Source organism: Podarcis pityusensis, assembly GCF_964106645.2.
Source record: "Podarcis pityusensis genome assembly, chromosome: 12".
NCBI lineage: Eukaryota > Metazoa > Chordata > Lepidosauria > Squamata > Lacertidae > Podarcis > Podarcis pityusensis.
In genome coordinates, this window is record NC_138037.1 from 2,705,268 (window position 1) to 2,722,273 (window position 17,006).

The following is a 17,006-nucleotide window of genomic DNA, read 5'->3' on the forward strand; positions in this document are numbered from 1 at the left end:
GCCTGGGGAGCGGGCCCTGGGAAAAGGCAACGCTGAGAAAGCCTGGTCTCTGTTTTTTTGGAGGGGGTTTGTCAGAGGCTCTCAGTCCCTTTCCTCTCCCATTGCAGCAGCTGTGAAAGGACTCGGGACACAGGAGTCTAGGAAGATGCTTAACACTAAGTCTGGCTCCACCAAGCTCACTACTGCCTGCACCATAGCTGTCAACTTTCAGATTTGAAAATAAGGGATCAGCAGCCTCACCTGTCCTGGGGACAGTTTACGGGATATCTAACAATAAGGGATAGCAGCGGGAAACGGTGCTTGAATTAGAGAATTTCCCGCAAAAAAGGGAAGGTTGACAGCTATGGCCTGCACAGGCAGGCGGCAGCAGTGGCTTTCCAGGGTTTCAGGCAGGAAGCCTCTCCCAGATCTACCTGGGATTAAAACCTGGGACTTTCTGGGGGTCAAGCAGATGCTCTGCCACCAAGCTGCGGCCCTGTGCCAGGAATCTAGGAAGCGGCCTTATTTAACATTTTATACATTTATTGCATTTATATGCCACCCTTTCCTCCAGGGAGCTCAAGGCAGCATGGATATGGTTTCCCCTCCTCATTTAATCAGGTAGGTTAGTCTGAGAAGAAACGACTGGCAGTGAGCTTCAGGCCCGAGTGCACATTTGATCCCAGGTCCTAGTCCGACACTCTAGCCTCTTATACACAACATTGCCTCTTATACCAAGTCAGACCACTGGCCCATCAAGCTCAGTACTGACTACACTGGCTGGCAGCGGCTGTCCAGGATTTCAGGCAGAGGGGTCTCCTAGGCCTAGGTGATGCCATCAGGTCTTGAACCAGGAACCTTATGCATGCTCCTTAGGTTGCATGTTTTCTTGAAGGCACTACTCCCAGTTTACGGCTGCTGTGAATGGGCAGCGTGTTTATCTCAAGGTTTCCTCTGAGTTGGTGTGTGTGTGTGTCATACCTTTTACAACAGCCTTCCAGATATCTGAGACTCTGACCCATCAGCCCCAGCTAGCATGGATTTGGGGTTCCACAGGATTCAATTTGCTCCCCCATACTGAGTTAACTTCTGCACAAAAGCTCTGAGTTTGGGAGCATGTTGTCATCAGCATGCAGATGATGCGCAACTCCGCTTCTCCAGCACAGCTCCAGCAGGTGTGGCGCTGGATCGGTGCCTGGCCTCTGTAATTGACTGGATGAGGGCCAGTAAACTGAACCTCAAGCCGATAAGGCTGAGACGCTCTTCCTGAGAAGGTACTTAGCACAGATGAGCGGAATACATCTTGTTCTGGATGATGGGATTACTCTCCGCTGGAAGGAGGAGCAAGTGAGCAGGCTGGGGGTATTCTTGGGTCCAACATTGTCATTGCAGCACAAGTTGCACCACAGAACTCAAGAAGTGCCAGCTGGATCAGGCCAGTCGTCTGTCTAGTGCAGTATCCTATTCTTACAGTGGCCAACCAGATGCCCATTTTGGAAAACCAGCAATCAGGATTTGAGCACAAGAACAACTTTGCCCTCCTCCTGCAGTTTCTAGCAACTGGTATTATGTATTGCCCAACTTTGGAAAGAAAAAATAATTCTACCTTTAAGAGTGGGCACAGAAGACATGCTAACTTGGTAACTAGTGCAATTTCCTGCATCAGGGATGTAGCAAAATAATCAACAAGATGACAGATTTGCAGAAAGATAGCCATTGTGCCCCATGAATCAGATCTGGCCGCCTCCCTCTCTGCCATTCCGATTTGGAATGGCTTTTATAAAAAGGTGTGTCTGGCACCCACTTTGAAGTCTTTTCGGTGCCAATTTATCACAAAGCAGTGCACAAGGCAGAATCGTCACAAGCAAAACAATCCTTTTGCTGCAGCAAACTTGCTGGCAATGATGGGTCCTTCTTGTAAGGGTCCAAGACAGGCATGGAGACCCCATGCGTGGCCTTATAGATCTTTGCTGGATTCTGAACTCCCAGAATCTCTGGCTACTGGCCAGGCTGGCTGGAGCTGATGGGAGTTGGAGGACAACATCTGGAGGGCAAGAGGCTCTCCAGCTGAGCAGTAAAAAGGCAACCACTAGCCACCATTCCATATAGCTCAGTTGGTTAGAGCATGGTGCTGAGAACACCAAGGTTGCAGGTTCAATCCCCGTCTGGGATGGCTGCATATTCCTGCATTGCAGAGGGTTGGACTAGATGATCCTCAGGGTCCCTTCCAACTTGTAAGATTCTGTGATTTTTACTTTGCATTGAGCAATCAAGGTGAGGGTGGGGCAGAGACAGTCTGGGAGAAGACCCTAGGCCCAGGGGGAGATCTGTTTCTGAACTGGGCCAAGACCAGTTTTCCTGGCCCGCTGTGTTCGTAAGTGGGCATTGCAGCGGCTCAAAGTATTTTCCTTGTCCAAGGGCAGCCAGAGGCAAAGTTGGCATCATGGACATGGAACCACAGAACTGTAATTTGGAAGCGTCTCCAAGGGCCATCTAGTCCAACTCTCTGCAATGCAGGAACCACAGCTAAAGGGATTCCCAGCCTGGGGACCGCGACACCACATAAAATCATGCCCCCACACTGCCACCTTGGAAGACAAAATGGAAGTTGAAAGGTTGGGAAACTGAAAGCACTCAAACACACCTCACAGAAACCCAAGCCCCAAAAAACTGTTGCTCAATTGACAAGGGGAAGAGGATGGGGTTTCTACCTAAAGGGAAAAGTGGGGGACGCACACATTCATTCACCCTGCCAGTCAACAAAAAGAGTCAAGGCAGTGGCTGTTTTTATCCCTGTTTTTATTTTCTTTAGACGAGGTTGTAAAAAGGTCCAATACCATGTTTAATAGCCACTGAACTTCCCCAACATCAGTCACAGACCAGCTCAGAGCCATTTCTTCCCCGCTTTTGGGGTCTCCCCTCCCATAGAAAGGGGACCCAACACATCCACCCTTCCTCTCCTCTAAGAAAAAGCAACACATTCCCACTGGTCAAGAGGCAAGAGTGAGCGTCATGGAGGGGAGATGTCAAGGTGGTCCAAGGTGGGGTGGGAGATAGGTACAGAGCCCAGGACACAATCTAGCCCAAACTTGCTGGAAGCTCCCTTTTCCAAACTGGGTGTGGCTGCTTCTGCTGTGCTCAAAGCTGGGCATCCCTCTCGCAGCCTGGGTCTTTGAAGACTATAGTACACTTGCTGTGGTGGGGTATCAGGTTTAGCATGCTCCCTTCAGAGAGAGAAATGTTCACCTGTCTGAAGTTGAGCAACTGATCCATCAAGCTGGCAAGGAGCAGTACAGAAACAGGGGGAAGCTCTCTCTTCTCCACCCCCCACCCCACCCTGCCCAGCAGTTTGCCTTGCTCCTTCAGGTCATCCCTGCAGGAGATATTGGGCAGGACTATCAACCTGATTGATCTTGAGAGTGCCCCTGGGCTAGCCTTCCTAGGCCACATTTGCCCTCTGCTTGGCATACATTTAAAACATAAGGGGTGTGGACTGAGACACCGGGTGAGCCCAAGAGCTGCAAGCAGGGGGAGACTCAGAACAGACGATCAGGGAAGAATTGGGAGCTCATGCCATGTGACTGTGGTTGTTGCTGACCGCTGAAGAGGTCAGGAAAGGAGAAGAGCTCCTATTGACAGACTGGTCCCAGCCACCCCATAGCTGGAGAGACAACAGCTCCCCATTTTCAGTAAGCCAATGTTGCCAGAGCTTGAGGCTTCCCTTGGTGTACCATGGGTGGGCGGGCAGTGGCTTCAAGACCCCGCTATAGGGTAGCCCAGGATCTCCTCCCAGGAACGAAGCAGCCCCTGACACCTAAGCAAAGCCACATTCCACCAGCAGCTCCAGGAAGGAGAGGACAAGAGGCAACAAGGCCGCCCCCCCCCCAGTCAGCCAGCAGAAAGTAGGGTTACCTCTGCACCGAAACCGGTTCACCTAGAGCAAAAGGGATTTTCCATTTCCTTTCAAAAAGTGCATGACAAAAGTTTCCCAAGTGCGACACGCCATCGCCCCATCCTGGAGCGACCGCTCATCCTCTGGCCGGCAAGGGGAACAGGACGGGGTGTTTGTGTCACCCTGTTCCAAGTGCAACATCAACTCCTGCACACTTGAGGAGTGTCTACGTGAGCTCGCTTTCTCACACCTTCAAAACCAGGAGACACATGAAGATGCTCCATTCCTCCATGCGAGAAATCCATCCTTCTATGTGGGACTGCCCCCACTACGGGGGCAAAACACACAAGACCAGGAAGAGTGAGGGGCCGCCATCCGCCGCACTGTCCTTCAGGGCCTCGGGACTTGCAGACTGGCATCCTCGCTGGCAGGCAAGCAGCTGGTGTGCTTTCTCCCCAACCGCCGCGGGCTGCCAGAGGCTGCAGCGGATGAGCAGGCGCTAGGAATCCTCCAGGACGGAGAGAGATGTCACAAGGGATAAATAGAACTTTATTTAAATAAACATTTGTCAACATCTTTTTACAAATTACAAGTCCCCGTGTCCAGATCCTTGGGCCGCTGCCGGGAGATCTAAGCTCCAAAGCTGCCGGGAGGCCCTTTGAGAAGGTCCACTAGGATGTCCAGGAGCTGGCTGTGCTGGTGGTGCAGGTCCCCGGGGATGGCGGCCATCTCGTAGCAAAGGCACACCTCCACCATCCTGGAGAGGGCCACGCGGAAGTCACGCAGGAGCCGGATAGTGTAGGAGTCGCCCTCCAGCACCAGGAGGTCGCTGTCAACGAGGGAGACGGTCGCTCGCCAGCCGTCATCTGGGGGCAGGGAAGAAGGGAGAGGAGCTTAGATGGGGGGAGTCCAAGGGAGACTCCTGGGCCAGCAGTAGGTGGTGGCTGCAGGGAAGGGAGTCTGCTTGAGCCATCAGTGCACCAGCTCTCCCATCTGCCGTGCACCACCCTCCTGCCTGGGAGTCCCAGGCAAGGAGGAGCTGCTGTTTAAGTACTTATCCTTGCACTCTCATCACAATTATCTTCATCATTTATTACTTGTACTCCACCCATCCGACTGGGTTGCCCCAGCCACTCTGGGTAGCTTCCAACAGATTATAAAAGAACACACACGACAGACCAGACATTAAGTGTTTCCTGATACAGGGCTGCCTTCAGATAAAATAAACAGCCAGGTGCGTAACCTCCAAGTCCAGAGACTGCACCTCTGCAAGACCGTGGAGTAATAGGAATAAAGGCTGTTGTTTTAGTTTGCCTGTGAACTTTTAAATAGCATCAGATTAGCCGGTATTAGGAGAGAGAAGGTTGCCTTCGATGGGATGCCTGCCTTGTTCTACATATGGTAATGCTGGAAGGAATTAAATATCACCTTTACCTACCAAATGATTCGTGATCCCTAAACTGCCTCCCAAAATGGGGCGCCCTGTGCGTTTTGTTGTACAATTCCCAGCAATTCCCTCCCACCATAACCACATAGTCTCTGAAGATCCTACCAGGACACTGCAGAAGAGCAAGTTAGACCTTCATAACGTAGAAACAGCAATCTGCCATATACTGAGTCAGACCAATGACCCAGCCAGCTCAATATTGTCTATGCTGGCTGGCAACAACAGCTCGCCAGGGTTTCAGGCAGGAGACATTTCCATCTTTACCTGCAGATGTTGCCAGGGAATGAACCTGGGTCCTTCTGCATGCAAGGCAGACACTCTCCCGCTGAGCTACAGCCCTTTGCTTAAACCAACTGCTGTTGATCCCTGAAGCAGCAGCAAAAGCGGAAACTGGAGGTTGTGAGAACGCGGAACTCACCCCGCACATGGATGTCCGTATCCGTCATGAGCAGCACGGCCAGGGGGTGCACCTGTGAGGAGTCACGCACAAACACCCCGCCGTTGGACTTGACCGCCATGAAGTACGTCAGCCAGCGGCTGTAGAGCTTGGAGGTCTCCCTGTGGTAAAGAGGAAGGGGCCGTCTCACACCTGGCCTGCTGCCACTGCCCTCCCTCCATCCCTCCCCACCAGGTCATATGCACCCGCCGGCCTGGGCGGCACCCGGCCCACTTGCCTGTTGATCGTCGACTTGTGCAGGAGGACGGTCCCAGCCTTGGTCCGGTACGTGTAGCTGTTGGGCTTGAACTTGCCCTGCCTGGTCACTTTGCCTTGCCTGACCTGGGAAGAGGAGTGGGCAAAAAAAGAGGGATGGATTAGCAAGACAAGCTTGGCTAAGAGTCAATTGCTGGGTTGGCAAAAGGATGATTTGACACTGCTGCTTATTACGTATTGCTCATTATGTTTTATGTACATAACAGTGTTCAAAGCCCTGAACGACTCAGGCCCCAAATACCCGAAAGACCACCTGCTTCCCTATGGATGCTCTTGGGTGCTGAGATCGACAGAGGAGGCCCTGTTGGTAGTTCCAGTTCCTCTGTCTCAGTGGCTCGAAGAGGTGGCGGCCCCATAGCCCCCTCGCTCACAGAGATGTGTCTGGTACCTTCGTTACACAGCTTCCAGCGAACGCTTTCGAAGCTTGAGGTGTGCGTTTTTAGGATCCATGTTATTTTTTATGGTCGCAAGTTGTTTTAAATTGTGCATAATAAAGATGGTGATCATTTTGCGCAGGGGTTTTGTTCCCGGCCTCTGCATGCGTCAGCAGAGTGCGCATAACCCCCCCCCCCCCGTTCTGCCCTGTCTGCTGCTCCAAAACCCAGAGAAACTTGAGAGAATCCATCAAAATTCTCACCCAAGGAAAGGGAACCCTTCCCCACTGTTGCTTCACTCAAAGACAGTATAGAAGGGGAGGTGGGCCTCTTACCTGGATGAGATTGGGGTAAAGCCCAGCCATCAGGACGCCCTTCACCAGCTCCTCCTCCTCACTGTATTGGTTGCACACAGACGAGGGCAAGAGGCAGTCTGAGGGGGTTGGCACCAGGTAGGCCTCGTAGAGATTCTCCGAGAACTGCTTCACCAGGCCTGTGGGGGGCAGAGGCAAAGCTCAGCGTCAGGCTCCACATAACTGTGCAGGAGAGAGCTGTCAATGGCTCCTAGCCAGGATGCCTCGGCTCTGCCTCCAGGGAGAGGCAGCTATGCCTCTGAATACCAGTTGCTGGAAACCACAGGAGGAAAGAGGGCTCTTGTGACTGAAACCTGCTTGCAAAGGTTTCGCAGAGGCATCTGCTTGGCCACCGTGAGAAGAGGATGCTAGACTAGCAGGCTCTCCTTATGTTCTTAAAGTGCCGGGTACAAATTCAGCCTGGGCTTCCCTCTTGGTCTTCTCTGTCCACGTTGGCAGAAGGGGATTTGGAAGGGAGCTGCAACAAGATTCTTAACAGGGCAGTATAGTCATACCTCGGGTTACAGACGCTTCAGGTCGCGCATTTTCGGGTTACAGGCGCACCGAAACCCGGAAGTACCAGAATGGGTTACTTCCAGGTTTCAGCACTTTGTGCATGCGCACAACGCTGTGGGTTGTGAACATGCCTCCCGCACGGATCACATTTGCAACCCGAGCGTCCACTGTACTGGCAAAAAGAGAAATCTGGGGTCTGTGGCTTTCTTCCCTTCCACATACAGAGCCCTGTTAAATATTCCATTCTGGCTCCAGAACAACGGCCCTGGTCTCCACCTTCAGAAGCAGGCAGAATTTCTCTAGGTTCAGGCTCCTTGATCACAACGGGGATCCATGCCAGGAGAACAGAGTCCGTGGGAAGCCAGGGCTGATGCTTAACCTGAGTAAAGCTTGAATGGGGAGCCTGTGGGTCTCTCCAGTCGCTGCTGGTCTCCAACCCCCATCAGCCCCAGCGAGTGTTAGCCAATGGCTAGGAATGATGGGAGCTGTATTCAAGAAACTTCCAGCAGCCCCAACATCTCCACTCTGAAAAGAGTGTGTGCCAGGCTGTTGAACTGACTAATACTGAGCTAGACGGAGCAATGATTCTGACTTGGTACAAAGCAGCTTCCTGTATCCCTGGGCACCGCCTGTTCTGCTTACCATTGATGAATCGCAGGCTGGGCGCATACAGCAGGTAATCCTGCAGGTAGTTGTCGCGAGCTCGGCTATCCCTGCGCCGGAGGATGTCCTCCCAGCCGGCCACTGCCCGCACAAAAGCCAGGTGGTCGCTGCCGCTCTCTCGGCTCAGGATGGCCTTGGCCTAGGAAACATGGAACAACGGGGTGTTCATGTGCACCTTTGATTCTTCCGCCTCCACACACAAGCACTGACAACACTGGCCCCTCACCTTGTCCACCTCGGTGCGGTTCTGCAAGCTGCTGCTGAAGGGGTCCCTCGTGAGGCAGGAGACAATGACCAGGAGCGGCTGGATGCAGCGGAAGATGGAAGCCAGCACGATGGCCTTAGCCAGCCGGGGATCGGTGGAGATCTGAGCCAGGCGCTTGCCCAGAGTGGTCAAGGCCTCCCTGTGGTCCAGCACACCTGAAAGGGGGGCAGCAGAGGAGTGCTTGGAAGGGCTGGCTAGGAGAGGGAAGGGCACTGCTTTCTGTGTTGGCTTGGCAACCTCGGTGGTCCCAAGGTGACGACAGCAGCAGCAGACCCAGCCGTACGTGGAAAGACTGTCGTCAAGCATGAACTACAGGTTCAATCCCTGGCATGATAGAGCTGGGAACATCTCCTGTCTGAAACTCTGGAGAGCCAAACAGCTTGGCCTATAAAAGCCGCTTCCTACCAGCAACCCACTTCCCAGCCAGCCTCCCCGGATACTCACCAATCTCTTGCAAAAGGATGACTGCTTCATCCACAGCTTTGATGTCAGGGCTGTCCAGGGCTTTGGAGAGGAACTCAACAGCCTGCAGCCAAAAGCAACAGAGTATACAATATGAAGACCAGCTGAGTGGAAAGGGGCACTGGACTGGACTGGGGAAGGGAAGGGTGCTCTTGACACCCTACAGGTCTGTTCCAGTTCTAAACATAAATATGCTAACTCTTCTTCTTGACCCTGGTTTTGTTTTTTTAACCAAGTGCAATGAGCTCTTTGTCAACCTGGACCCATCTAGTCCAGCATCCTGGTCTCCCTGGCAAAACAGATGCCTGTTGTAAGCCTAGAAGCAGGACACGGGTGCAAGAGCCCTTTCCCTGCTTGTGGTTTCCAGCAACTGGAATTCAGAAGCACTCCTGCCTCCAACTGTGGAGGCAGAGCAGACACATCCTGGCTAGGAACCATCCACAGCCATCTCTCCTCCTCCAGGAATTTGCCTAATCCTGTTTTAAAGCCACCCAAGGTGATGGCAATCTCTGCTTCTTGTGGCAGCGAGTTCCACAGTCTGGGCTTTAAGCAACTCCAACACTGGAGAACCCTGCTCAGACAAAAGCTACGGGCTTTTTGGGACATGTTTTTCAGGCACCAGCTAAGCTTAGTTCTGTCTGCTCATTAGAACAAGCCCAAGAAAGGGGGGCCTGCCCTGAAGAGGATCCTTGGAGGCTCTGTAGCCGGGAGAGCCTCTCCTTACCGTTTTCTCGGGCATGTGGATCTTGGCCTGGACCACCAGGTTCTCAAGGGGCGTGCGGAGGATCTCAGGCACTTGGAAGGTGGGCATCCTGTCCAGGCGGCTGCGCGGGAAGAGATGGTAGGCAAAGCCCGACTGGCAGCGCCCAGCACGCCCTCGCCTCTGGATGACGTTGGACTTGGACACCCAGACAGTCTCCAGGCACGAGACCTGGGGGAAGAGGTGTGTCACCATCCCATACAATGAGGCCCGCGCTCCCCACACCAGATCAAACTCGCTTCTGAGCTTGCCACAGCCTAACCCAAGACAACCGCGGCCCAGACAAACCTTGGTCTTGAGATCGTAGCGCTCCTCCTTGTGAGTCCCGCTGTCCACAACGTGCACGATGTCGTTGATGGTGATGGAGGTCTCGGCAATGTTGGTGGCCAGGACGATCTTGCGCACGCCGGGAGGGGGGCGTGGGAAGATGCTCTGCTGGTCCATCATTGGGATGTTGGAATGAACTGGCGAGGGTGGGGAGAAACAACACCTGTGAGCACCTGTCCCCTGTTCCCTCCAACAGGAGCATCACGGCAATCTAGGCCAGGAGTCATTTGCTTGATGTCCTGTAGATGTTGGACTACAACTCCCAGAAGCCATCATGGTTGGGTGGTAAAGGATGATGGGAGCTGTAGTTCGACCACATCCAGAGGGCACCATGGCAGCTACTCCTGCTCTAGGCTTTCTGCAGCAGACAGCCACCACCTCCCACAAACCCCACAGTGAGGCGAGAAACAGAGCAATGCCACCCTCTCACCTGGTAAGACAAGGTAACGGCTATTATGAGGTCCAAGGCTCTCCAAGAGCCGCTGCTGAACTCCTTTGATCTCCTGCCAGCCGGGGAGGAAACAGAGGATCCCACCTGCAACCAACAAAGACTGAGAGTCACACATAACCGTGAAGTTATCTGCACCCTACCTTTCCACCTGGTAGCTCAGGGTGGCATGGAGGGAGGGAACTGTCGAACTGTCTCACTTGCAGCAAAAGCATGCCAGACCCTCTGATCCACCAGGGCAGAGAGGGAGGGCGCAAGGTAGAATGACAACCACTTACCTGGCTCTCCGTGGGCATCGATCTGCAGAATGAGGTCAGTGATCAGCTCAAGGTCAAGGACGCACTCCTCGTCTGATTGCTGAGGGATAAAAAGAGGCACAGTGAATATCTGCCAGGAGGTGCTGCAGAGAGACAGTGAGAGCACAAAGCCAAGTGTGCGCAGGTGCAGGAGAACTCCAGGCACTCCTCAAAGCAAGCAGCTGCATGAAAACAACTGTCAGGGGAACACCTGGTGATGCCTTATGTTGGTGCAGACCACCGGGGGCCATGGAAATCCCAACCCCACCAGCCAGTGCAGACCTATGATATTGGGGCCATTGGGAATTGTAGTCCTAGATACCTGGTGGGTGCCAGGTCATCAGTGAAGGCTGTTCCAGAAATAAAAGCACGGTGAGTGGGACTGTGGGATAGCCTCAGATGGTATCAATGAACATGGCTCCCCTTGCAGGGGGAAACTGGGGAATGCAGTCCTGCATTTGAAGGCGGCCTCTGCATACAACCCAATGTGCATTTTCAACCACACCTTGTTGAAACACCACCTAGCAAGGCTGGGCAGGCGGGCTTTTGCAAGGCTTTATGTGTCTCCCTCCTTTCTCTGCTGCCCACTCACTTAGGAAACTGTGTCATACCAAGTTGGACCATTAGTCCACTTAGCTCAGTATTGCCTACACTGACTGGAAGCAGCTCTTCAGAGTTTCAGGCAAGCCTGTCTCCAAATCCTGCCGGGAATTAAACCTGAGACCTTCTGCCTGCAAAACAGATGCTCTAGCGTGGGGCTAAAGCCTTTTTGCATACTGGAAACAGAGAGCTCTGCCTGATGACAAGTCAAACAACAGGTTCACCCAGCGTGGAACTGCCTACACTGATTGGCAGCAGCTCTCCGGGTTTCAGGCAGGACTGGACATGCCATTGGGGACTGAAGCTGGACCTTTTGCACGCAAAGCAAACGCCCTGTCACTGAGTTTTCCCAAATGGACCACCACCTCTCCCTGCTGGGGAACAAGGGGGTGAAGGAATGCTCCTCAGGTACTGACCCACAATTAACAAAACATCGCAGCGGCGACAAAGGCAGAAGCAAGGGCGCTCAAAAGGGTGGAGCTGCACCCTTTTGCCAACCTGGTACCCTTCAGCTAGTCCATCAGTCCGGTGCCAAGGCCAGCGCCACAGAGGACCTCGTAACGATGCACAGATTGAGCACGTGCACATGAGCAACAGAGAACTGCCTGCCACGTTAGGAGGGGGAGCGTGCGTGCGCTGGGCTCACCTTGATCTCGTAGTGCCGGTGTCTGTGTCGCCCCAGCATGGCCATGATCTCCTCCAGGTAGTACTCCTTGACAGGATACATGAAGCCCGGCACCTTGACCACGGGGCAGTCCCCAAAGTACTGCGAGAAGCGCTGGTTGTCCCCCGTGGCGCTCATCAGCACCAGCCGGAGGCCGGGGTTTTGCTTCTGGACGCCCTTGAGCAGGATGAGCAGGAAGTCGGTGTTGACGTCGCGCTCGTGCACCTCGTCCACCACGATGTGGCTGACGCCCTCCAGGCGGGGGTTGCCCTGCAGCTTCCGCAGCAGAATGCCCACGGTGCAGAAGAGCAGCGCTCCACCCCGGGCCGGCGGCTTGCTCTCCAGTCGCACCTGGTAGCCCACGTTCTTCCGCATGCTGGAGCCCAGCTCCTGCGCCACGCGCTGCGCCACCGAAATGGCGCTGATTCGCCGCGGCTGCGTGATGACCATGTTGCACTGGGCGCCGCGCCCGTCCAGGATGTAGTGCTCCAGCATCAGCTGGGGGATGCGGGTGGTCTTCCCGCACCCCGTGTCCCCGGCAATCACCACCACCGGGTTCTGCTCTATGGCCGAGAGGATGGCTTCCCGGTGCGAGTCCACGGGCAGAGGCTGGGTCTCCTGCCAGGAGCTGCCCCTCCGCTTCCAGAGAGCCAGGAGGTTCTGGCTGTGGCGAACTTCCTCCGACTCCGACATGGGGATGTAACTCTTGCCTGTGATGGCGTCGCTGAGGGTGCCCGTCTCTTTGCTCAGGTTCATCATGTCGTCAGCCAGGCGCGGCCTGGATTCCTGGGTGTCCACTGGATACTGAGAAGGAGGAGAGAAAAAGCAGCCTTTTCTTCAGCATTAGGCCTTTGTTGCCTACTTCAGCGAGCCAAACGACAGCTGCGATGACAGCAACTGCTTAAGCATCATGGCTCTCAGGTATGGAGGAAGCCCTAGGCTTCCTAGGGAGAAACCGCGGCGGATTAATAACAGGCAGGAGTATTGGGGTGGGGGGAGGAGAGGGGGAAAGCCCCCTGGGAAGGGAGCAGTTTGCTTTGCCCTCTGACTACTGCAGAACCCGTGCGAGGGTGAAGTCTGCTTCCAAGTTCACGTTATTAAATATACCAAGACAAAAGCACACCAAGAACTCAGGCCAATGTAAGTTTCAACAGTGGGAGTGGTTCCTACTCACAAATCAGCAGTCTGTAGTAACAAAAAACTAATCCATTCAAAAGTATGTATTCTGAGAAGGATTACCAACTCAAATGGAGATTACAAACTCTAACAGAGATTACAAACTCAAACTCATAAAAATATGTATAACACGATAATTCGTTACAGAATTAAAGGTAAGAGTTTATGAGTAGAGATACGTTCATATTAGTGCATAGTTAGATTCGTCATGGAGTTTGTAATCTTTATTTGAGTTTGTAATCCTTGTCAGAATACATACTTTTGAATGGATTAGTTTTTGTTACTGCTGACTATTGATTTGCGAGTAGGGACCACTCCCACTGTTGAAACTTACATTGGCCTGAGTTCTTGGTGTGCTTTTGTCTTGCTTCCAAGTTCAGTCTACGCCATCGTTCACCAAAGCAAAACTACTTTCCCAACCAAAGAACTGAATTTCAGTGCTGGGTTGGCTATGAAATTACTCAAGGGCCTCAGGCTGCCTGCTCTTAAAACTTGCTTCTTTGGAATATTAGTTGGCAAGGTTATCTCAAGGAGGGTAAGATCTGTACAGCAAAGCAGATGCAGAAACCAATGAGGACGCTTAAGAGGCAGCTCTAAGTGGGAAAAGATATCCTCCAGGCGGAGAAAGCTGGAACAGCAGAAATCTGGAGTTCAGCTACAGTCACGGGAAAAAGAAAGTGCACCTCTTTTAATTCTGTGGTTTTACATATGAAGACGTAATAACAATTATCTGTTCCTTAGCAGGTTTAAAATAGGTAAATACAACCTCAGATGAACAACAACGAATGGTATATTGAACCATGTCATTATTTATTTAACAGAAATAAAGCAAAAATGGAAAAGCCGTGTGTGAAAAACTAAGTACACCTTACGATTCCAGCTTTTAAAAGTTTAAAAAGGAGTAGGAGCCCCAACATATAATTGAAGAGAGCTCTGACAAGCGCGCCTTACCTCGGCGCCATCTTCAACATCTTTATCATGACACGGTGTAATATGTCATATGTCATTGCTCATCTGAGGTTGTAGTCACCTCATTTTAAGACCTACTAAGGAACCAATTATTGCTATTATGTCCTAATATGTAAAACCACAGAATTCAAAGAGGGTGCACTTTCTTTTCCCCATGACTGTAAATCCATAGAAATGTGAAACTAGCTTTCCTTGCACCTCCAGCCTCCACAAAGCTCCCCACCTGTCTTGCCTGTTTTTAAACAGGCCCCTGGTCCATGAGCCCCACAGCCCTTCCTCAGCCCCAGGGTCCTGGGGGAAGCTGTTCTCCTATCCCAAGTCCCAAACTGACCTTTTATCTCACTCCTCAAAATTGCGCTCTTAGTAAACATCTCCAATACGTTCACCCCAAGCAGCTAGATCGCTTTCAAACATTCCATGACATCACAGCCACTCGGCCAATGATGTGGGGAGAGGGAAGGAGGAGAACATACAGGTAACAAGTAGCCAGGGCAAGGGTTCTTCAACTTTCTGCCAGTTGGTGACAGGAGTTCCATGTTCTGCGGCCCCCAGTTCCCCACAACTGGTTCTAGTTTGGAACCCAAGTTCCAGCCCACTTTCTTTGAAATAAGGGAAGGCTTACATGGTTCAGGTAGTTCTCGATCTTGCGCAGCGTGGCCTCGGGGACCTTGATGTGGCAGGGCTTCCGCTGGTTCTCGCCCAGCTCCCGGAGGGATGTCATGTTGTACATGGCGTGGCTCAGGGGGTTGTTGTTCTTGTCCACCAGGCCGAGGCTCTGGAAGGGAGGAAGGAGGGTGTGTCAGCCTAGGAGGGTCTCCAAGTGGGAGTAAGAGGCTTGCCTGGGCAGGGAGACAGGGGAAGAGGCCACCTGGGGGACAGGAATCCTTGATCAGGAAAGGAGACTGGCTGGCAGAGGTCATTTGTGGCCCAGCCATGGGCGCCTTCAGTTGGAAGTGCTAGGGAAGGAACATCATCATGGAAGGTGTTTCCAGCTAGTCCTCCCCCCGCTCTGCACTTAAAAGGCTTTTAAGAAAAGGACAGGGATTGTGAGAATCATCATGGGAGGGGTGTTTCTACGACCAAGGTGGAACAGCTAAGCTCCCTTGTTATTTTGGCTACTGTCAGGAAGCGTAATGCAATCTTGTCATATTTATAGTACTGAAATGTTACAGTTTTTTTTTGTTATTTGCTATTTGGCGCTGTCTTACCACGAAATTGTTTTTGCACCGTTTGATTTTGAAACGCTTTGATTCCAGTTTTCTTGGTTGTCAGCCACTTTGGGCAGGTTCTTTTTGTGGAAGAGCGGCGTGCAAATAAAATAACAAAGGAATGAGTGGAGCCCCAAGTCTCACCTTCAGCTTCTGGCAGGCCAGAGCAGCCGCTTTGTTCTCTGCCTCCACCTTGCGACGCCCCTTGGCGGCAAAGGTCATGGGGCAGGGCCAGCGCAGGGTCAGCTTGCAGATCTTGGTCTTGGTGCCCACCGTCCGGAACTGCATGTACTCCTGTGCGAGGCAAAAGAGAAGGGCTCAGCGGGAGGAGCCCCCACTACCTCCCAGTGTGTGCTGCCTCCTTTCCTCCAACTCCCGTAGAAGCCGGGATCACTCAACTGCTCCCAAAGGACACTGGAAGAGGCTAACCTTTAGTGGGTCAGTCGTGGCTGTTAAGGTGGCACTGCAGCAACACCCCCCCCACTAGCTGCCTAAAGGACTAGGAAGTGCCAGACTGAGCTCTGCTGCTACATATTCTTTCCGTGTTGTGTCATTATCAATTAAGATCATTAGCTTCTTCACACAAACGTCTCAAAGGAGACTTACAAAATACAGCACGATCACATCTTACGCACATTTAACTTGTACAGTTTCAACCATGTGCAATTGAAAGGAAGGCTGGTTTGAAATTGCACAAGTTAAATCCAAGCAAAATGGAGAGCTTAAAAGTTAACTGCACACTGGATCCGCTTAGGGGTACCTGGTGTGCAAAGTTCTTTTAATCTCTCTCCTTTTGGGGGGGGGGGCAGAGAGAGCCCAGATCAGGAAGGGTGCCAGCTCTGGGATGCTCATGTTGAGATTTCATGGCGGCATCTAAGTTCCCACGAGATCTCGTGCAAACACCCCCAGGCTTCCAGGCTTTGTGTACATGTGAAACCCTTGGAAGCGAACCCCAATGTAACATGCAATCACACTTACTGCACAGAACAATTTAAAAGCAAAGCACAATTGGAGGCAATAAAGAGCGAAACATCCAGGTAATGGCAGCATCATGTAAGCATCCTGGTTCTGAAGGGGAGAGGTGACAACTATGGAACATTCTGAAAACGACTTTCCCAGGTTTTGCTGATCTGGTTCCCTTTTGGACTCCGGCTCCCATCAGCCAGCCTGGCAGGAGCATGGCTGTGGTGGCTGCAGCCGATGGAAGCTGCTGTCCAAAACTGCTGGAGGGCACCAGGTTGGCGAAGGCTGGACCATTCAGTAGCGAGCCAAGACAGAGATAGGGGGACACTCGCTTGGAGGACTTTCCTTAGGGGCAGAAATTAGCTGGGAACTCTACAGATTCTGCTTTTTTCCTGCAGTTTACGTGGCTTGGCTCGCTGGCTAAAGTCACCTGGGGGCCCTTTGCTCTGCAAGCTCCTTTGGATACTGTTTCTCTGCCCTTCACGTCTGGCAGCTCCCATTTGGGTGGTGGTACTTTCCCCAGGCCCTATTCTCATACTGCTGGGGCTGCTTTAAGAAGAGCCTCTCCAAAGAAACCTGCCACCCTCCTTCCTATGTGTCGTTGGCCGACGTGACCCTCTCCAACTCACCTTGACTGTGGACGAAGAAGTGGCAATCTGGATCACCTGGGCCAGGAGGTTCTTGGGCAGAGGAAACTGGGTCAGAGCCCGGAGGGCTGTGTTGTCATCCGTCATCTCGAGAGAGAACCCGTCCCTGCAGCAGGAGAGGGAAGAGAAGGCGGCTGCTAGGTCCTCTCGTTCTAAAGGTTGCCATGTGGCCTCCATCAGCTGGCATCCGTCTTGCCTTCAGAGCTACACCTGCCCACCCACTAAAGAGCGGCTGGGAGATACAGGATTTATGCAACGGTGCATCCAAATAGATTATTCCCCCGT

The 17,006-nt window shown here is 52.6% G+C and overlaps 1 protein-coding gene across 5 annotated transcripts in view; it reads right to left on the reverse strand.

The window, feature by feature from the left end:
• Positions 1-4,399: 4,399 nt before the first annotated feature.
• DHX30 (DExH-box helicase 30) overlaps positions 4,400-17,006 on the reverse strand; it is a 30,525-nt gene continuing 17,918 nt past the window's right edge. For 4 of the 5 annotated variants that reach the window (XM_080973997.1, XM_080973998.1, XM_080973996.1 and 1 more), the window contains 15 exons: positions 16,704-16,827; positions 15,256-15,405; positions 14,526-14,678; positions 11,741-12,562; positions 10,477-10,555; positions 10,181-10,285; positions 9,712-9,887; positions 9,388-9,594; positions 8,646-8,727; positions 8,163-8,356; positions 7,916-8,075; positions 6,740-6,897; positions 5,989-6,096; positions 5,737-5,872; positions 4,400-4,737 (listed from right to left, as the gene is read on the reverse strand). In XM_080973997.1, the coding sequence (XP_080830123.1) occupies positions 4,502-4,737; positions 5,737-5,872; positions 5,989-6,096; positions 6,740-6,897; positions 7,916-8,075; positions 8,163-8,356; positions 8,646-8,727; positions 9,388-9,594; positions 9,712-9,887; positions 10,181-10,285; positions 10,477-10,555; positions 11,741-12,562; positions 14,526-14,678; positions 15,256-15,405; positions 16,704-16,827 (2,890 nt within the window). In that variant the 3' untranslated portion in view covers positions 4,400-4,501. Of the gene's footprint in view, positions 4,738-5,736; positions 5,877-5,988; positions 6,097-6,739; positions 6,898-7,915; positions 8,076-8,162; positions 8,357-8,645; positions 8,728-9,387; positions 9,595-9,711; positions 9,888-10,180; positions 10,286-10,476; positions 10,556-11,740; positions 12,563-14,525; positions 14,679-15,255; positions 15,406-16,703; positions 16,828-17,006 lie in introns of all 5 variants that reach the window. The other variant, XM_080973995.1, reaches the window with a different exon arrangement.